General features: G+C 34.5%; 1 protein-coding gene across 1 annotated transcript; it reads right to left on the bottom strand.

Moving 5' to 3' along the window:
- Positions 1-566: 566 nt before the first annotated feature.
- LOC149835534 (uncharacterized) lies at positions 567-22,670 on the bottom strand. The gene is given in 8 exon segments (XM_090010564.1): positions 567-826; positions 971-1,078; positions 1,897-2,140; positions 4,709-4,855; positions 4,857-4,942; positions 20,322-20,512; positions 20,699-20,933; positions 22,450-22,670. Coding segments are annotated over 8 exon segments (1,350 nt in total). The 5' UTR covers positions 22,669-22,670; the 3' UTR covers positions 567-706.
- Between the last annotated feature and the right edge of the window lie 244 nt (positions 22,671-22,914).

The raw sequence follows: 22,914 nt of genomic DNA, 5'->3' as shown, positions 1-22,914 counted from the left end.
GTGCTCTAAAATTAGCATTGGAAAATACTGGAAACTCAATTCTAGGGATACCATTTAGGAAATGTCATTGAAACACTAAAGTAGACCCTTCAGGAACATACAGAAATACGAAATCTGGGGATATTTCATAGCAAGAGAGTATGTTGGTCAGTGAAAGTAATACATAGTGAATTACAATCTTATGTTTAAGTCAGGTGTTGCTATGGATCTCCAATGACCAGCATTACAATATTTATATTATTGTAACTACATATGTGTCCAGCTATGTCGCACATACTCTTCTAACAGGGCACCCCACCCGCACATAGGCGGGTGCGACACTTGGGCACAACTTTCTTTGTGTTAGGTAAAGTCAACCACGCCAAGGTCCATTTCTATCCAAAGGTAGATTGAGTTAACCCTAATCAAAGTCATTTTTATCTATATTATATATATAAATACATACATAATATATATGTATATATCCTCCCCTCACCCCCGCACCCAAATTTTTTTAAAGTGCCGCATCGCCGCATCCACACCCGTACCCGCACCTATGTGACATAGGTGTCCAGTAAGTAGGCACCCCCAAAGAAATATCCACCTTGTTGCCACTTTTGAAACAGTGCTGTTGCATATCTAGACTCGTTCACATCTCTAACAAAGTATCATGCATGACCAATCCAAGCAATGTAACCAACCGAAAGCATATACAGTCTTCTTCATGTCACTCCATGGCCAGGTTTCTTGTAATAGGAAGGCTTCCATCATAGGTGCATTTGAGTACATCTGGTTTCTTCACCACCTTGGGGCCAACTGGCACTTCTTGTTTCTTCGGACATATATCCTGCACCAAACCCACAAAGACATTGGGTTCAAGGTTTTTTCCCTATAGAGTTAATCCACAGAGTACGTGGTTTAAGCATCACTAGCCAGCTGCAACAGAATTATTGTTAAAGAGAATACTAGTGTGTGAAGGAGAAATTGGTACCTGGTCAAATATAGCAGTGGGTATCGCAAGTGTAGCCATGGCATTTGGAGTGTCCACTATCCCTGATAGCCTGCCTTCACATGGGCAGCAAGAGAGGAGAAGGTAGCACTAGCACCATTCGAAGGTACATCAGTAAATATGAAATTATTTCTGAAACAGAATTTTTTCATATCTAAAATAGATCTTGAATCACTATTAGGTCATCTATTTGTTTGTTTCTTTGAGTTTGATGTGGTTCTCTGCTTGATATCCTCATTTTGATGTTTGCAATTGTTGGTTCTCATGTTGATTTTTGTGTGTTTGAATCAAACCAAACTACCAAAGTTGCATGTAGTTTTTCCTTTACCCATGGAGAATTTAGAGCATGAATACAATGAGGGCCGGGTGGTTTTTGTTTCTTGCCTTTTGGGTTAAATGACGTTCAGTTTCTTTTATGACTCTGAATGCTCGTTTTTTTAACCAAGTCCTACTTGTGACATTTATTATCTGCTGTACTTTCTTGTAAGTATCAATGCTTTGCTACCAGATTATGAAATATAAATAAATGGTTCCCCTTGTCAGAACTCTTCTATTTTCTGTTCTACCCAGCCATGATCCATTCCATTTCTTTCCCTCTCCATTTCTTTCTATGCTGTTAAGGTGCTCATCAGCCTCTGTTTTGTGATGGCCGTTCAGAACTTCTAGAAATACATGATTGCATTAGTCATCCTTTTTGTGAAATCGTGCATTGTCTGATTTATATATAGAATCAATTATTAGTAGCATTCTTCACTTTATAATCCCTTTATCTTGCTTCTTCAATTACCTGTTGTTTTGGACTGTATTGCGTATGAAAGATGTCATGATAGTTTGTGTAAAAAGAACTGTTTCAACAGAACATGTCAGTCAGCATTTATCGCTTTTGAGCCTGATGAATTAGAGCAAACCTGTTCTTTGGAGTAGCCAAATTTGGAGAGGTAGTCAACGGCATTGAGAACTGCTCGCTTATAAGCAACAGTTGCATCAAGATAATGCTGCTTTCCACTTTCATCCACACTTATACCTTCAAATACAAGCCATTCTGAGAATCTTGGTTCGACTGGACCAATTTCAAAGATTGGATTTACGTGAAGAGTTGTTGGACCCATTGGTGTGAGGTATTTTCTCATCCCATCCCGTATAATTTCACATCTACAATGCACATATTCCTTCTGTCAGCACAAAGAACAAAGAATATATGACATGCTTTAGCACAACAAGAGAACTTTTGAATTTGGTTCCTTCAAGATATCATATCATGGTTAGTGATGGAGAAGTATTAAACATGAACATTGATAAAAAAGATTTTGTACTAAATTCAGTATGGTTTATGTTAAAAGTTTACCATCTTGTTTACAAGAAAAATGGAGATATTGCAGTCTAAAAGTGCGAAAGAACTATCAAGGAGATTTGTGAGTCTTCAAGATGGTGAAGGGCATATTTTCATTGACAAAATAGGGTTATCTAGAGTCCAATATGATGGCTGGGTTGTTTTTTTCTTAACCAATTTTGATGGCTGAATTGTGAAAGTCAAACTATCTTAATTAAGAGGCTTGTTACACCATCTCAATTAAGAGGTCTCAAGTTTGAATCCTCTTGGGTTATCCCCTAATTTGGTTATCAAAAGCATTTTTTTGGTAGGATTGTTAAGTTCATCTCATTGTATCTGTGAAGGGTAAATTTAGTAATTTACATAAGTAGGTGATGTTTAATGGTATATGCATAATAGTATCTGTTTTCATACTCACTGTGCATTATCCTTCCTGAACTAGTGATTATCTGTGTGTGTGTGTGTTATCTGATTGCTTTAAGGAAACAAATACATGCAATTTCTTATAAGGCATTTCTGTAACTTATTTACAGCCCCTCATTCCTCCTAACCCATCATCCTTCTTTTGTATCAACAGATTTTTATGTTTTTTTTATTACTCATCTACTTGCAGCAGTTTCTCCCCATTGACTAAAGTTCGTTTTGGAAGCACACACATTCTTGCATGCAAAAGTTATTGCTAGATATAATTTACAACTTTTAAGAGGTTTAATTTTAAAAAATACAAGGCTTCATATTGCATCTCTTTGTTCTATTGAGTCATTCAAAGCATAGTTAAGAAATTGTTTTGACCATTTTTCTCTAGTCAATCATGTGATTGATGTGATTCAAATTTTTGTGGTCTTTTTGAATGTTACTATTATATTCCTATAAAAAAATGTTACTAAAGTCAGAATAAATTTAGGTTTTAGTCCTGAGAAGATATTCTCTGTATATGAAACTCTATCAATTGTAAAATATATTTAGGTTTTGTTTTCAGAGGTGGTGTTTCTACTTAGTGAAGTATAGAATCCTATTTTGATAAATATTTCCGTGCAGTTTCTCAACAATTGAAACCTGATGTATTACTTGAAGCAGAGTTTTGGAATTTAATTCATTTTTTATAAACATATAAAACACTGACATCTGTCGTTCGTCATATAGAATATGAGGAGAAAACATTGCATAATATACCATAAGATAGGGTGTCTTCAAGCATGGGCCTTTAGAGACTTTCATGTTCAATTTCCTTCTTTTGTGATCTAAACTAATATTTATGTTCTAAGCCAATGAACCATGACCTTAATCTTTGTCGACTTCGAAAACTATAGATTCTTGTACAAATGGGTTGGTTGGGTTTCAGTGTTAAGATATCCAATCGAGGATCAGGTTCAGCATTATCCAATCTAGGGTCCGGTTCAGCATATGGTACAGATTCATCTCAAGAGTTGGAATCACAGAAGGATTTTAGAAACAATGTAGAATTTGGAAACCTTCAGCAGTGGACTTCTAAAATCAAGGAAGAAGATCTTACTAAAATTGTGAGACTTGTATCCCAAGTAAAGGAGGATTCAATTAGTAAGAATCCTAATCAAATTAGTAATTGTAAAAGCATGGCTTGAACACCATTTTTTAAATGGTGGAAACCTATCTCTGGTGCATGTATGAGACAGATAGGAAAAGTGAACGTAGGTTGTATAACCGAACCACTATAACCATATCTTGTGGGTGTGATTAAATTATTTTTTCCATCTTTCTCTGATCTTATTATTCAGTCTTCGCATAGAAGGTGTGAACAGAACAGTGGAATGAGTTCAGATATGATATTGTAGACCATTGCAAAGGGTTGTCCATGCACAGTTTGTGTTTGATACTTTGATATCAAGATCAAACTTAAGAAATCTAGCTTTTTGTGATCAAGTATGACACATTTCTTCAATTTTATAATGTACTTGTAAAGTTGCAAAAAAACAAGCATGTGTGCTAACTGTTTGTGTTTACTTCTCGGGACCAAGGGACTTGAGGAAATTTGGAAGGAGAATGAAGATTTGTGGCACTAGGAGGCCCCCGTTTCCATTGATATTTGTTTTATGGAACTTGGCAGCTTTCAATGAGGCATTCCAAAAGATAACATGTCTATGATGATGGTAGAAATGCTAGGTGAAGAGTGAAAAATATGATAATGATCAAATTCATGTCCACAAAAATGGCAAGGAAACATTATTTTTCCATGATTAAACAAATTGGTATCCATTGTGGGTACCTCATTTGTTAATGATGGAAAAGTAACTATATCTTTTCAGAATGCAAGAATAGGAATGCAATTGAACTATTGGAGTAGGTATATTTTTGTAAAATACCATTTCATCCATGACATGACTCAAGATTATTCTTAAGATGAGATGAAATACTTTAGCTCTAGGAATCCACTCATTTCAATTGCCCCACAAAATGAAACTTCACCATCGCCTTGGGAGAAGTGCATGTCTCCCATGCTAAGGTTTGCTCCATCCACAAATACTGGTAAGTATACTTTTGAACCCCTACTGAGATTCTTTGTCACAGTTTCCACCATTCTCCCTCCCTGGTATTGTCCTTGCAGCATCAGCTGCAACCTTTTCCCATTTCTCTGTTCCTTCTTTGATCTGCACATTTGTGGGGACATCGTGATCCTCCCATTTCATGGTACCATATCCAAGTATAGTGAAAATCTACAGTATAATATGCTAAATAACATAAAAGATTCATGCATAGATATTGGAACAAACAGTGCCTAGAGATGTTTCATGTGAATTTTCCAATCATGCAAGTGTAGTAGTATTACATAGCATAGTATAACATACAAGATCTGCATGTGGACTGTAATGAAATGAGGGATCACAAGTGATATCTCTAAACACGCAATAACAAGCCACTAATGGGCAAAATACATAAAGTCACAAGGCCACTAATGGGCAAAATACATAGAGTCACAAGATGCCTAGGCACAATAGCACATGAGAACATAAAATAAATAATGTATTTTATTGATAAAATGCTCTAAAGAACAATGCAAATAAGAGAGGAGAAGGTCCCTATTTACACAACAAAGGGGATCTCAATAGAGCTGTTGGTGAAATGAAACAAGGGCGAACAAATATAATGCCAACAAAGGGCTTATACACACACGAATCGAGGATGTTTTGAAAATTCTTCTGAAAACTCAAACAAATTTCGTGTTCCAAAAATTAGATATATACCCAAACTTAATTTAAACCTTTTATTCGTATCTCAGTTAACTGATCATGAGTGTAATATTTCCTTCTTCTCTCGTGATTGTCGAGTACAGGATCACCAGTCAGGGAAGCTGATTGGGGAAGGCCATAGAGAAAGAGGCTTGTACTACATGGATTTTTTGGATTTTCCCAAGAACACACTCTGTTGCAATGTTCAAAAGTTGGATTTGGATCTTTTGCACAAAAGATTTGTACATCCTTGTATATCCAAGATTCAATACTTTCTGAACATGAATTTTTTTTATAATTTTGAAACTTTTACATGTGAAAATTGTATTCTTGGAAAAATGAAAAGATTACCTTTTTCGGAAAGAACTTTTGTTTCTACACGACCACTTGAGTTGATTCATTCTGATGTCTGGGGTCCTGCACCAATTATATCAAAAGGTGGCTTTGTTTATTATGTTATCTTTGTAGATGACTTTACACGACACACTTGGATTTATTTTCTTAAACATAAATCCGAAGTCTTCTCACATTTTAAAATCTTTCATAATATGGTTAAAAATCAGTTTAAAGAGGACATTCCAGTATTTCGTACTGATTCAGGGGGAGAATTCCTATCAAAGGAATTCAAAGATTATTTAAATCAATATGGAGTTATACATCAAAAGTCATGTCCCTACACTCCTCAACAAAATGGCCTAGTTGAAAGAAAGCATAGGCACATTATTGAGACAATAAGAACCCTCCTCATATCACATCAAGTACCAAAAATTTTCTAGGCTGAAGCAGCCTTAACTGCTGTTTATCTCATCAAGAGGATGCCCTCTTCATCGTTAAACAATATTTCTCCAACCGAAAAGCTTCTTAAACAAATTCCTGATTACTCCAGGTTAAGGGTATTCGGGTGCAAATGTTTTGTATTCTCAGATAAAAATGATAAGCTTTCCTCTCGAGCTATTCCTTGTGTCTTCTTAGGATATGCAAGTCATCAAAAGGGTTATAGATGTTTTGACTTTAGAGATAACAAATTATATGTCTCAAGAAACGTATCCTTAGAAAATGAAAGTCCATTTGAAACCAAAGCATCTGCAGAAACAGATGAGTATTCCTTTCTATTTGATTTAGTCTCAAAGAATGAAGAATGTAACGTTGAGCAAGATGATCAAAGTGATATTTTTTCTATTGAACCAATTAGTGATAACCAAGAGTTCATTCAATATTCTAGACGAGGAAACTCAGAAAGACCATGTGCCCTTGAAAGATACTCTGTAGAATCAGAACCCAAGATGTCAATAAGAAAATCTACTAGGATCTTAAAAATTCTTGAGAAATTTGTGTCATAAATCTTTTTCGTCAAAATTTCAAGCCTTTATAGCCTTAATTCACTCCTATGAAGAACCTCCCAGTTATGCTATAGCCAAAACTCAACCAGAATGGGTAAAAGCCATGCAAGTGGAATTAGAAGCCTTAGAAAAGGCAAACACTTGGACTATACAAGAACCTTAGCCTAACAAGAAACCTATTGGTTGTCGATGGGTTTATAAAGTAAAGACTAAAAGCGATGGCAGTTTTGAGCGGTTTAAGGCTAGATTAGTTGCCAAAGGCTACGCTCAAGAATATAGAATAGATTATGAGAAAACCTTTGCTCCAGTAGCTAGAATGACCACAGTTAGAATCATAATTGCCCTTGCCTCTATAAAGCAATGGTTCATATATCAAATGGATGTTAAGAATGTGTTCCTAAATGGTAGTTTAACTGAAGAAGTATACATGGATCCATCACCAAGAATTGATGTTCTTAAAGGAAAAACTCTTCGTCTAAATAAAGCCTTATATGGACTTAAACAAGCTCTGAAGGCTTTGTATGATAAATTTAGCAAGGTGATGCTTGATTTTGGTTTTCAATCTTGTCTTACTGACACTGATTTGTCTGTTAAGAATTCTAATGCAGGTATCATTATCCTCCTTCTCTACGGCGACGACATGATCATCACTGGAAGTGACAAACAGGAGTGTGCAATATTAAAAAATTTCTCAAAACTCACTTTGAAATGAGTGATTTGGGTTTCTTATAGTACTTTCTTGGTATAGAAGTTGCTTATTCTTCTAGATGATATTTGCTAACACAATCTAAGTTTGTTTGGGATATTGTTGTCAGGTCAGGCATTTCAGATGAAAGATATGTGGACACTCCAGAAGTTGTAAATGTCAAGATGAAGAGTGATGATGGAGAACCTCTTGAAAACCCAACTCCGTATAGACAACTCGTCGGGGCTTTGTCATATATTTCCATTACAAGACCTAACATTGCACATGTTGTCCATACAGCTAGTCAATTTCAACATGCTCCAACCTCTGTCTATATGAGCAATTTTGCGAATTATCAGATACATTAAAAATTCTATATCTCGGGGTCTATTTTTGTCTGCTTCTTCTAATCTCAAGCTTCTTGCTTATACTTATGCAAATTGGGGAGGTGATCCGAATGATCATCATTCAACGACAGGTTTTTGTGTCTTCTTGGGGGAATCGTTGATCTCATGGAGATATAAGAAGCAAAAAAAAATATCCCTTTCATCAATAGAGGCTGAATACAGAGCAATGGTTACTACAACTATGGAAGTAGTCTGGCTTCGACGACTGCTTTTCGATATGGGAGTTGAAAGTTCAGAAGCATCCGACATGTGTTATGACAACAAGATCTCTATCTACATTGCAAGCAATCAGACGTTCCACGAACGTACCAAGCATACAGAAATGGATTGTCATTATGTTCGGGAGGAATTCTTGCGCGGCACCATCAATCTTCCATATGTTGCTTCAGAATATCAGCTGACCAATTTCTTCACCAAGCCTCTTGTTGCTCCTAGATTTCACTTTCTCTTAGGCAAACTTTCGGTTATCCAACCGTAAGTTTAAGGGGGGGTGTTAAAATATGTAATCTCATAGACAACTCATATCTCATATGTAATCTCATAGACAACTCATGTAATCTCTTGTAATATTTTTCTTTCTTTTAGTTAGTTTAGTTCTAGTTTAAACCCAACTAGAACTTACTTAAAACCCAATTTTAGGACACCTTTAGGCTTCACCTTTTTGACTAGTCAAAAAGGCCTTTTTGACCAAGTCAAAAAGGTGCAGCTCCAAGGGAGCTGTTGGGCTCCCAACAACTCTAATAGAGCCGTTGGGAGTCCAATGACTCCCTTGAGGCTCCTCTCCCCTTCTATAAATATGGGGTTGTTTCCCCTTGTAAAGGCATTCTTTTGTTCTTTGTTCTTGTGGGAGTTCTCTCCCAAGTTTATGAAATCTTGTTCTTCATTTTATGTATACCCTTTTTTGGGTATTGTGTATGAGTGTGAGCTCTTTTGTGTGAATGCCTTTGTTTCGTAAATCCTCTTTGTGAGTGTTGAAGAAAAAATCCTTGTTAGGGATTGCTATATTCTTTCAACAACTCCCATGTGAACTATGGTGGGAGCATGTTAGAACTGGCTGGTTGTGTGTACAACATGTGCTATGTCTGGTTTTGTAATGGAAATATAAGAAAGTGCTTCGATAAGCTGTCTGTAAGGAGTAGGGTCCTCCAGCGATTTTCCATCATCATTTTTCATCTTAACGTTAACAACTTTTGGAGTGTCCACTTTCTTATCATTTAGTAATTTCAGCCCTTAAAACAATATCAAAAGCAAACTTAGATTGGGACATTAAATACCCACGAGGGGAATAAGCAACTTCAATTCCCAAAAAATATCTTAATAAACCTAAATTAGTCATTTCAAAATGAGTTTTAAGAAGTTTTTTGATATTTTCAACTCCCTGTTTATCGCTTCCGGTGATGATCATGTCATCCACATAGAGAAGAAGCACTATAATTCTTGCATCTGAATTCTTAATAAATAAAGCAGTGACAGTCAAACATGATTGAAAACCAATGTTAAGCATAACCTGACTAAACATGTCATACCAAGCTTTTGGGTCTTGTTTAAGACCATAAAGAGCCTTTTCTAAACAAAGAACTTTACCCTTGGGATTACTAATTCCAGATGGGGCTTCCATGTACACTTCTTCAACTAACATACCATTTAGAAATGCATTTTTGACATCCATCTGAAATATGAACCATTTTCTAATGGAAGTCAAGGCAATTAAGGTTCTAACAGTGGTCATATGAGCAACTGGTGCAAATGTTTCTTCATAATCGATGTCATATTCTTGGGCATAGCCTTTGGCCACCAATTAGGTTTTATATCTTTTAAGAGTTCCATCACTCTTGGTTTTAACTTTATAGACCCATCGACAACCTATAGGTTTCTTACCTAGAGGAAGATCTTGAATAGTCCAAGTAGAACCCTTTTCAAGTGCATCTAACTCAGTTTTCATGGCTTCTACCCATTTCACACATTTTTTGGCTTGAAAGTACGATGATGGTTCCTCGTATGAGTGTATTAATGCAATGACTGCCTTATATGTTGGTGAAAAGGATTCGTATGACACAAATTTTTCAGGAGGCCTCGAAACTTGAGATGACCTTCTGGTGGATACTTCAGAATATTTTTCTAGTACACATGGAAGATTTGACTCTCTTCGTCTAGAATATTGTAAACTAACATCCCTATAGTCTTGTTCTTCATTGTTGCCATTGTATTTGAGATCAATAGTACTTTGATCATTGTCAAAGTCACATTCAATATCATATTTAGCAGGTTTTGAGGTCAAATCTATTAGGAAGGAATATTTAGTGACTTCCTTAGGTTTTTCAAAATCAAAGAAGCTTTTCTTTTCAAGAAACAATACATTTCTTGATACATGTAGTTTTTCATTTTGAAAATCAAAGCATCTATAGTCTTTTTTATTATCAGCATATCCTAAAAAGGCACAGGGAATCGCACGGGAGGAGAATTTGTTATTTTTGTTAGTGAAAATAAAGCACTTGCATCCAAACACTCTCAATTTAGAGTAATTCGAAGAAAGATGCACTAGTTTTTCAATTGAAGTTATATTTTTCAAAGAAGAAGATGGCATTCGATTAATGAGATAGGTAGCAGTTAGGTCCGCTTCTGCCCACAACTCCTTTGGAACATGATTAGCTATTAATAAAGTCCTAATTGTTTCCATGATATCACGATGTTTACGTTCGGCCAGTCTATTTTGCTGTGGTATGAATGGACAAGACCTTTGATGCGTAATGCCATGTAAATTTAGATAGTTTTTGAATTCTTGAGACAAATTCTCCCCCTGAATCTGTGTGAAAAATGGATATATCATTTTGAAATTTGTTTTTAACCATGTTATGAAATGTTTGAAAGTATGAAACAACTTCTGATTTATGTTTGAGAAAGTAAATCCAAGTATGTCTAGAAAAATCATCAACGAAAATGACATAATATGCAAATCCACCTTTCGAAATAATTGGTGCAGGACCCAAAACATCCGAATGTACTAATTCAAGTGTTCTGGAAGACACAAAGGTTCTCTCACAAAATGACAATCTTTTCATTTTGCCAAGAATACAATCTTTACAAGTAAAATTTTCAGAATTATAAAAATTTTCAAGATCAGGAAAATGTTGAATTTTGGCCATATGAGGATGACCAAGTCTTTTATGCTACAAATCCAACTCTATTTTCTTAATGTTATAACATAAAGCATTCTTAGGCAATTCCAAAAAATTCATGTAATAGAGCCCTCCTCTATAGCCTTCCCCAATCGGCTTTCCTGACTAGCGATATTGTACCAAAAAACCATAAGAAAATGAGATATTACATCTATAATCAGATATTTGAGAAACAACTAAAAGATTTAAATTTAGTTTAGGAATATATCTCACTTTTGGAATAAAAAAATTCTTAGTTTTATGAATTTTTTCAAAATTTCCTATTCCTTCTATTTCAAGAGAGGTTCAAACAGCTGTAAAAACTTTTGACACACTTGACTTATTTTTGAAACATTCAGATAGACTATTGTCATTTGGGGTCATATGAAAAGAAGCACTAGAGTCAAGAACTCAAGGAAAGTTACCTGGATCAGAAAATGATGAAACAACTACTCCAGTTGAGGCTTCAGATTAGAAGGAAGCCCTTTTGATAAGAGGTTAAAGAATCTCCATTAATTGAGCCATAGAAACCAGTGCATCTTGATTTTTTGGTTTCGATCCAATAGTCACAACTGTTTTTTCCCTTAGCTCTCTAAGTTTAGGACACTGAGGTCTATAATGCCTTGGTTCATGACAATGGTGGCAAATGACTTTTCGCTTGTCAAAGTCACTATTTTTTCTATTAAAATGAGGTGGCTTGTAAGAGTGTACATGGTTACCCGGTCTAGACACAGCAGAACGGAATCATCTTCTGATTTTGGAGTATTCTTTTTAATTTTATTTTCCTCTATAGTTAGTTCCTCTATAGTATCAACGATAGAGGGAACTTTTTCTCGATGAAGGAGAACCGATTTAGTTGGCTCAAATTCCGGTCTTAAACCGTTTATAAAATGATAAAAATGCTCCATGTCGAGTTATTTTTGATGAAGCTCAATGTCTTCGGGATAGTGTCGTTTTGGTTCTAAAAGAGCCAATTCTTCCTAAAGTTTGGATAACTCATTGTAATATTCTCGAATGGTTTTATCCTTTTGAGTTATAGTCTGAATTTTGTCTTGTAAATTGCACACATGTGCAATATCTTTAAGGAAATACATATTTTTAAGGTATTCTCAAACCTTGTCAGCATGTTCGAATTTAGCAAGACTAGAGCATTTTTTAATGTCTACGCTATTAATTAGCCATGATATAATTTTTGTATGCCCTATTCTTCACTCTTTCCATTTCTTTTCATAAGTGGCTAACGTTTTGCTCTTCTCCTCTTCTGTTAGAGGAACTTTTTTATCACCCTCTACTTTGGTAAGAGATAGTCTAGGTTCCGAATCAGAACCATCCACTATACCCCATTGCCCTTTTCTCCAAATGTGATGCTTCATAATTGAAGCCCACATTACATAATTAGTATCGTTTAGCTTCATGGGTATGATGGTGATCTTATCATTGTCATCTATCTTTTATAAGGGTGAGAAAAAAATTAGATGAGAGAAGAGAAAGAGAAAAAGAAGAGAAAAGAGAATAAGAGAGGATGCAATACAAATTTTTGTAGTAAACGAGGTTCTTCAATAGCCTTCTTTCTTCAATGAATCTTCTTGAGCCAAGAAAAAGGTGATGAAACATCTTTGCAAGGAAGGCACGAAAAATGAGGTGGAAGCTCTTCAAGATCTCCACGACCTTCGATACCATATAATGAAATGGTGGTCTTTCAGAAATACACTTGAATCCACCAGAAGAATGTCCATAAAGATACTTCAATCAAACCCATAAAAGGGTATAAAAGGAAGAACACAACAATAAATAAATAAATATTTATTGATAATAAAAATGCTTAAGAGGCATTTAAAGTGCATTACAATGAAGGGGTTCACCCCTATTTATACAAAGAGAATGGGGTTGGGAGAGCTCACTTTGAGCTCTCCAAAACAGTCGTTGGACTCTAGTCCAACAGCTCTTAATGTAGCCGTTGGACTAGAGTCCAATAACTAGACTCTTAGTCAAGTTCTAACTAGAACTTGACTAAGTTCCATAGCTAGTTCAACGCGAACTAGATATGAAAAGAAAGAGAAAAAATAAAAGAAAATAAAAAATATAAATATAAATATAAATATAAATATAAATATAAATATAAATATTATAATATAATATAATATTATATATATATATAAATGTTACTTTACACTTTATATTTTAACAAAAAATAGTCAAAAAGGTATAATAATATAATATAATATAATATTATATATATATATATATATAAATGTTACTTTACACTTTACATTTTAACAAAAATAGTCAAAAAGGTAAAAGGAAAAAAGTAAAAAATAAAAAGAAAGAAAAGTCCCTAGTGGACTGTGCTAAGTACATATGATAAAAAGACAAAAATTCCCCCGAGGGTTATGACAATATACAACTATATATATATAATAGCATACATTTTAGCACCCCCCTCAAACTTACGGCGAGATCACCAAAAGTTTAAGTATAAAAATAAAAGGAGAGAAGGGCTTTGATGAAGAAATCCACAAGTTGGTACTCCGATGTGACATACGGCAACTCAATAATTTCTTTTAAATATTCATCACGAACATAGTGGCAGTCTATCTCAATGTGTTTGGTTCTTTCATGGAAGGTGTGATTGCTTGCTATGTAGATTGCAATTTTGTTGTCACAACACATCTTCGAGGATTTAGAGATAAAAACTCCCATGTCTTGGAGAAGAGACCTGAGCCAAATAAGTTTCATTGTTGTCATTGTCATTGCTCGTTCATCTGCCTCAATTGAGGATAGTGAGACCTTATGTTGTTTCTTATACCTCTAAGAGATCAACGAATCTCCTAAAAAAATATAAAAACTAAAAAAATATAAAAACTAAAAAAATACAAAAAACAATAGTTGAGATTCTATCATTTGGGTTACCACCCCAATCAACATCAGTATAGGCAGTTAAATCTAAAGATGGGAGAGAGAATAAGAAAATCCCTTTTGAGATAATGTTTTTAATGTATTGCACAATTTTTATAACCGCAACCATGTGAACTGTGGTAGGGGCATGCTGAAATTGACTTGCGGCATGAACGCCATGAGTGATATCAAGTCGGGTGATAGAGAGGTAGGTGAGAGGTCCAATCAATTGACGGTATGGAGTAGGATCTTCAAGCAATACGCCATCTTTAATTCTTTATTTTGCATTTATAACTTTTGGGGTCTCCACCTTCTTTTCATCTGACCTAGCACATATGTCAACAACAAATTTCATCTAGGAGAGAATATATCCTCTAGGAGAGTAGGCAACCTCAATCCCTAAAAATATCTCAAAAACCCCAAGTCAGACATATCAAAATTTTCTTTAAAAATGATTTAATTTTAATAACTCCTTTGTCATTTCATGTGATGATCATATCAACATATAGAAGAATCACAATGGTAGTCTCTATTTTCTTCACGAGAGTAGTGCCGGTATAACAAGATATAAATCTTAAATTAATCAAAACATTACTAAATTTATCATACCAAGCCTTAAGAGCTTGTTTAAGACCATAAAAAGGCCTTTTGAGTTTTAAAATTTTTTCATTTAAATTAATCACTGGAGGGGGGGTCCATGTAAACTTAGTCACTAAGTTCTCCATTTAAAAAGACATTTTTAACATCTAATTGAAAAATGGGTCATTTTTTAATAAAGGCAATGATAATGAGAGTTTGAATGCTAGTCATTCTTGTGACAAGAGCAATGGTTTCTTCATAATCTATTCTATATTCTTGGGCATACCCTTTAGCGACTAATTTTGCTTTATATCTTTCTAATGATCCGTCACTTTTGGTTTTGACTTTAAACACCTATCTACATCCTATAGGTTTCTTGCCTAAAAGAGGATCAACTATTTACCATGTGTTTGTAAAAGTATCTCCAACAAGATACGAGGATCAAGATTACAATATTCTTGGAAATAAATACGTGCACATAAGCACAACAAGAACTCTTGAGACACTTGTGCACAAAAGCACAATACAAACTCACAAATGCGCAAATGCATACACAAGAATCATAAGCATTAAGAAAATAAGCTTGGGAAATAATCCCAAAGCCTTGAGAATACATAAGGGGAGAGCCCCTTTAAATAGATGAGGTGGAGGCCTTGGAGGGGCTCCACTTCTAGTCGTTGGAGCCCCTCCAACGGTCACAAATGTGACCATTGGAAGGGGCCCAACGACTAGATAGTGGGCCCCTCCAAGGTACATCTTACCTTTTACAAAATAAAATAAAAGAATAAATTAAAAAGAAAAAGAAAAACAATAATTACAAAACATATTCCAAAAAGAATGTGTAAAAAGACTAAACTACCCCTACAATACGAAAATATATATTTGATATATATAATAAGTAGATACATATACATATATATTAATATATGTATATGTATTACCTTATATATATCAATATATATCAATATATATATATATATATATATATATTAGATTACATGGTTGATTACATAATTTAACAGTGTTGGCTTTCCTAAGAACATTAAGTTCTATTTTCATTGCTTCATTTCAATGAGGGTATTGTTTGACACCATTATAATGATATGGCTCATAATAAGAGTGAAGAGTTATTAAACATGCTCTAAAGTTTGGAAAGAATGAGTCATATGACAAATCTATTTGAAGTACTAGAAATTTGACTTGTTCTCCTAAGTTGGGATTTCCCTAATAATATGTTTTGAGAGAACTTGTCAAGGGTACATGGGTGATTACCTTTCCCTATACATGTATATCACTTGATGCATTTTCATTCAAACTTTCATGTTGATGACTAACTTCATCAACAATCGGATGATCAATACTAGAGTCATTGTCCAAGAATCAAACACTTAAATAGAGTTAGACTCATGTCTTGGCAATAGATCAAATGGAAATTAATTTCTTCTTTAGGTTCTTTGCTATTAAACCCATTTTCATTTTCAAGAAAGGTAACATCTTTTGAAACATAGAGCTTGTTATTTATTGGATCAAAACATTGATACCTTTTTTTATTTTCATCATAGCCCAAGAAAACACATTAAATGGCTTTGGAAGATAGTTTATCATTTTTATAGGTAAGCACATAACATTTACAACCAAAGATTCTTAGTCTTTTAAAATCGAGAGTCATTTTAAAAAGTTGTTCAAATGGAGAGACATTTTGTAATGAAGACGAATGAGTTCTATTTATTAAGTAGGTTGAGGTTAAAATGACTTCGTCCCAAATTTTTTTTAGAATGTCCCTTGAAATCAAAAGAGTCCTAGTGGTTTCTATTATATATCTATGCTTTCTTTTCGCTAACCTATTTTGTTGCGAAGTTCTAGACAAGATCTTTGATGACAAATTCTATTTTGTTTCAAGTAGCTTTGAAAATCATGACATGTACTCACCTCCCAAATCTCTTCTAAGAATGGATATGTTGCTAAAAAATTGATTTTTAACCATTGAATGAAATTCCTTAAATAAAGAGAACACATTAGATTTAAGATTTAAAAAATAAATCCATGTATATCCAGTAAAATCATCAACGAAAGTAACATAATAGGAGTAACCTCCTTTTGATATGACCAATAAAGGGCCCTGTACATCTGAATGCACTAATTCAAAAGGTCAAGTAGAAATAAAATTTCTATGAGAAAAGATAATAACTTTCATTTTTCCAAAAAATGCAATCTTTAAAAGATATATCTTTTTCATTACAAGTATTTTTAAAGAAAGGAAAGAGATACATCTTCAGAAAACTAGAATACCAAGTCTCTTATGCCAAGTGTCAATACTTTTTTCTTGTACATAATTACAAAATGACTTGGGTGGAAGGGACAAAAAATTCACAAAGTAAAGATCGCCTCTCATATGGCTTTGCCAAATCAGCTTTTCGGGCTGGAGATCCTATGCACTCTTTAAATGAGAGAAATTTTGCAACCATAATAAAAAATTTGAGAGACAAAAAAATATTTAAATTTAACTTTGGAACAACTCTTATTTTTGGAACAAGAAATTTTTGAGAATTTTTTGAGTTAAGAATTCTAATACTAATTATTTTTAAGGAAGTTTCATCGGCCGTTGAAACGTAAGATGAAGTGGAATTAGTGTGAACTTCAGAGAGGGAATTCTCATGAGGGATCATATGAAAGGAAACACCAGAGTCAAGAATCCACATACCTCGAGGAGATGAAGAAGATGCAATGACGAAACTCGACATAGGAGAAGATTTGAGAAGTTGAAGTGCTTTCGATATTTGGCTAAGTGTGTCTTTGATATCTCTACCATTTTTGCTTGACTCATCTTTTTTGCGTGTGAATTCTCCACCAGGAGCGACTTTGCCTTTAAGCTTTGGACATACCGGTCTAATGTGTCTCGGTTCATTACAATAGTGCCAAATAGCATCCTTCCTATACCCACTATTATAGTTGGACCCTCCATTATAGTTATTTTGTTTTACAAAGTGAGGGGACTTATAGGCCCTTGCATTAGAACACGGCCTAGTAATGGCTAAGATATCATCATTCTTATTTGTCATGCCAAGGCAAGTTTTCTCTTGACACTCCTTGACAAGAGCATATTCAAGAGGTATATCCTTAGTTCTATGAAGAAGAGAAGACCTTGTTCAAATTCCAGTTTTAGATCACGAAGGAATTGAAAAAAGTGTTTCTTTTCAATTTGCTCTCTTCTAATCTCAACATCTTTGGGATTCAGTGTTAATTCGTCTTAAAGAGGAGACAAAATACTAAAATAATCTTGAACATACATGTCATCTTGCTTAATAGATCTAATCTTGTCTTGACAAAAATATTATCTAGCAAGATCCTTTTGAGTATACATACCCTTAAGAAAGAACCAAGCTTCATTGGCTTTTCTAAATTTGGTGATGTTGACACATATTTTTATGTCAACATTGTTCATAAATCATGCCAAAATTTTTGCATGGTTTCTTTCCCAATTCTCTACCTTTATTTGATGTTCTTTGATAGTTTTATCACGATCATCTTCTACAGTAGCTTTCTCAACACCTCCTTCAACTTTGGTAAGCTTTAATGATGGTTAAAGAGTAGTACTCATTACAAAGCCCTAAAGCTTCTTTCCTCGAAGATGATTTTTCATGGCCAAAGCCCACATCAAGTAGTTTCTTCCATTTAGTTTGAAGTTGAGCTTCAGTTCATACTCCATGACGGAAAAAAAAGAGGTAAAGAGGAAGAGAAGATAACACACCTTAGTCACGATCTTCACTCCTCCAAAAGCAAGACCTCCAAGATCAAGAGAACTCATTGGGCTTTGATATCATGTAATGAAATGAGGGATCACAAGTGATATCTCTTAACACGCAATAACAAGCTACTAATGGGCAAGATACATAAAGTCACAAGGCCAATAATGGGCAAAATACATAGTCACAGGATGCCTAGGCACAATAATACAAGTGATCACAAGAGAACATAAAATAAATAATGTATTTTATTGATAAAATGCTCTAAAAAACAATGCAAATAAGAGGGGAGAAGGTCCCTTATTTATACAACAAATGGGAGCTCAACAGAGCTGTTGGGAGCTCCCCAACGGTCACATTTGTGACTGATGGGAAGGATCCCAACAGTCTTATAATATGGACAGTTTTGTCCATGGTCAAAACAGTAAAAAAGGTAAAAGGAAAAAGTAAAAAATAAAAAGAAAGAAAAGTTCCTAGTGGACTATGTTAAGTACATATGATAAAAAGACAAAAATGCCCCAGAGGGTTATGAAAATATACAACTATATACAAATATATATATTTTGATATATATGTATATAATATCAATATAGCATACATTTTAATAGCGAACATGGTAACAAACAGTGCTGCGATATTGCATGTGAACTGGTTAATCATGCAAGCTTAATACTGTTACACGGTAGGGATAGTGTCGTGAACGATAAGAACATGAGGAGCACTCTCTGGGGATGATGGAAATTTCATGCGTGATTTCTTTGTCTAAGTTATTCAAATGACCATCCATACATGGATCTTTATGCTAGTTTTCCATCCAGTGTATGTTATGTAGATTCTTTAAATCATGCAGCACACCGTCAGTCTGTTGTCACATAAAAAATGACACGAGTTTATGCATAACATAGGAGTGACTGGCATGGTACAAGTGGTTATATGTGTATACACCATGGTTACTGGAATCTTTTGCCTATCTTGGGAAGCTCCACTTCCCCGAAGCTGCTTTGGAAATTGAACCAAGTGCTTTGGAAACTTGGTTCCATTATCATGGAAAGTATCCTTCCATTGACATCAGATTTTCAAAATGAAAACTGATCTTTTTTTAGAAAACAGTATATTATTATTTATATAATCAATGAGTTGTAATTGCTATAATAACAATACCATAGTTGACATATTTTAATTATACCGAGGAATAAATCTTAAATGGAAATATATCTTCTAGAGTTTCTTAAAATGTAAATGTTTTTTGTATCATTATTAAACTCAAAGGTGCTCTACTTTATTCATCTAACAAAATAAGGCGATAATGTTCAAGACCTTATTTTTTATTATATGACCATGTGTGATATTATGTACTCTTGTCTAATTCATAAGTTTGTTATGCTAAACTTCAGCTATTATTTACTGCTTATTAGCTATTATAAGATCAATCAATAACTATTTTTGCTTAGATATTTTCAAAACAGATATTTTCTTTATATGTATATGATCATAGCCACAAATATCGGTCTCAGCTATATTTCAGCGAGAAAAAATCTCAGGATATTATCATTTTTCGATAAATATCAGAAACATCTCCGGAGAATCTTGGAAGCTAAATTTTTTTTTAAAAAAAGTTGGAAAAAAAGAAAAAAATACATGTTAAGCAAAGAAGCAATAAAACGTGAATATAAATATAAATAACAAAAGTTATATGTTAACCAAAGAAGCATTGAAACATGACCATAAAACATAAATATAAATTCTAGAGATTTTCCCAATATTATCGCAATAAATTGGAATTCCCAATATTTTCAAAATATCACGAGATTTTTCCTGTAAAATCATTTTTTGATTTTACAGCAATAATATTGTGATATTTTGAAAATATTGCCGATATCTGTGACTATATATTAAACTAATTTTACAGTCTTATAGTAAAAAATAAGAGATTTATTTATTTATAGTGTTTTCATGCAAAACTGGTAATGCTTTGACATGATGGATGGAATCTTACTATTCCTAGTAGGCAACCTTTGGCTGTTGGTAAATTAGCAAGAGGTCGTGTGTGAAACACATCACATAACTTCAAAGAATTCAAGCCGTTTTCCTGTAGTTCCTTTTCCCTTTCATTCCATATGTCAAGAAGTTCCTTTGATGGTGCTGTTCCAATTATTCCAGGGTGAGTTAAACCTGGAAAGCGAACACCTGGTGTGCAAATATTATCACAATATGAATCATTAGTCTCATAGGTGTGAACAAGTTATTTCAATATGTAGCAATCAATCCTACCCCTTTTTTGGTTATAAGTAGCTTAACTATGGTTTTCAGAAGAGAACAAAACTGACCTATTTGATATATTTTCTGAAGAAAATGATTGTTACTTCATTTTACCTGGTATATGACGTGAGTATGCATAAATTCCTTCAAAATACCAAATAGCTTTGGTCGCACAGTGGAAATGATCAGTTAGGAACCCTCCACCATTTTCTCTATCAAATGTGGCTGTGTAACCCCATTCATCTCCAGGCAAAGGGCCCAAGTTGCAGATTTCAACAACAAGGTCTCCAGGCTTGGCAGGTACTCCGTCCACATCAAGAACTCTACATGGACCACTAAGATAATGCACCTGGTGTAATGTGAAAGAAAATAGAACCTCAACAGCAGGAAATATGATTACATACTTAAAAAAAAATCTTAGGTTCATATTCTTAATGTTGACTGGGAAGATATGGGACTTGCATGAGTTTAGACACCAGATCTGTGCTATGATCTTGTGTTGGTTCTATTATAGAGTAGGAGGTCAGTACACATGATGTATTCAAATATTCGTGGGAGTTTAGAACTTGTAATCACCACCAAAAGTCGTGTATAATCTGCAATATGGATTGAGCTTAAGAATTTGTAGTTTACCACCTCAAGTGAAACGTGCATATCGATCAATTCATTCCCTCCCAGTGATTGAGCAAGGATTTCTGAGAGGGGCCAATTAATTGTTCATTGATGTTGATAAGGAGTCAAACCTGCACAAGGCGGCCAAACCTATACCAAGACTATTGCTTGGAGGTACATAACATATTAGAAGAAAGTCAATTTATTCATCATTTGGTAAATCTAGTATCTATGTGATTGGTAAATTGATACTGTTATAATGTCAAAGTATGCATCCTTACAATTGCATTAACCAACACAAAGACCTCTGAGGGCATGAGGTCAGTCGCTTCTATATCATGTTGTTTGCATAAAATTTGCTTTTTCAGTTTTTGTTTTTGTATTGCTGCTGTTGGTTTCTTGTCCTTTTGTTTTTTCAAAATATCTTCAACAAGGTTGAACTGTGACCAGATTGTGAGTTTTATTTGCTTCTAGCGTGAACCTATTTCATTTTCTGTACTGTTGCTGCATTTGGGAAATTATTTTCAGAAATGGAGGTTGCAGTAGTTTATCTCAAATGTGAAATGTGTAGCACCAAGAGATATTTGAGATTTTAATTATATTATTTGGAGAAATAATTTCTGCAATGTGTAGTTCTTTTGGTGTTCATGTTTTTCATTATATTGTACATCAACTGATCCAGTGGCTGACTTTGTTCTACTCCGGAAGCAAGTCCAGTCTAGCTGGTAATTTGCTTGATAATTTTCTCTTTGCATAATCATGTGACTGCTTATTCTGAAACATCAGCATACTCTTTCTATTTATTTCACATAATCACTAACTTTTACTCGGATTGCCCATTGGTGATGTTGAGCCTCTAGAGGGCAGCAGGAATTGAAAACTGTGGTGTGATTCTGAGTTCTATCTTCCTAGAAGTGGCGTATACTTTTATCATCTAGGTATTCACTGGGAGTGTGACATCCTGGTGAACTGGAAATTCATCTCTTCAGAGGAGCATAGATTGTGTTTTAGCATGTCATGGTCTAAAAAAGTGTTCTAGATGCTCTACCCAACTGTTCCTGTGGAATCTATGCTGAAGGGATAGTGGAAATAGCTAGTGTAGTTCTTTGTGTATCTTCCAATTGGAAAGATAGTTTCGGTAAGTGGCAAGCCAAGAGATGTATTAGCAAATTCTTGTTTTTTTATAGTCGTAAATTCTTGCTGTTGGCAACTCTTACGTTTAGGAAACTATTGAAATGTTTATGCATACTTACTGTGGACAGATCGATGAATTTGACATCCATTGCAGATTCATTATCTCCAATGCTGCCTCCAGTCCAGTCCACCATCTCAACCCTGAACAGTTCTCCTGTTATGACATCTGCGACAGGGGGTATGATCGGGTGCCAGCGGTTATGGAGTGGCAATTTCTGTTCCCATGGCTTCTTCTTAGGGTCTATGGGCACTACCAACCTTGGGGTATTAGGAGCCATGATCATCCAATGAAGGGTTTGGTGTTCTATAGTTTTGTGTAGTCTAAATTGAAAGTTTGATTTCTTTCTGGAGTTTGATTCTTGTCTTAGTGGTCCCCCTGTCAGAATGCCAACCAATTGGATGGTTTCGTCTGTATGGTTGTCTAATGGGCAACCGATAGACGATTTCATCTCTATGGAAAATAAGCATTATTGTTGGCGTCTTGCCAAGCACTGGATTCTGAGGCTTGAGGAGATGATGTCAGG

The sequence above is a fragment of the Nuphar pumila genome, chromosome 6 (assembly GCF_984573655.1).
Source record: "Nuphar pumila chromosome 6, dmNupPumi1.hap1.1, whole genome shotgun sequence".
NCBI lineage: Eukaryota > Viridiplantae > Streptophyta > Magnoliopsida > Nymphaeales > Nymphaeaceae > Nuphar > Nuphar pumila.
Note: the sequence above shows the minus strand (reverse complement) of the source record. Positions and strands in the feature narration are given on the sequence as shown.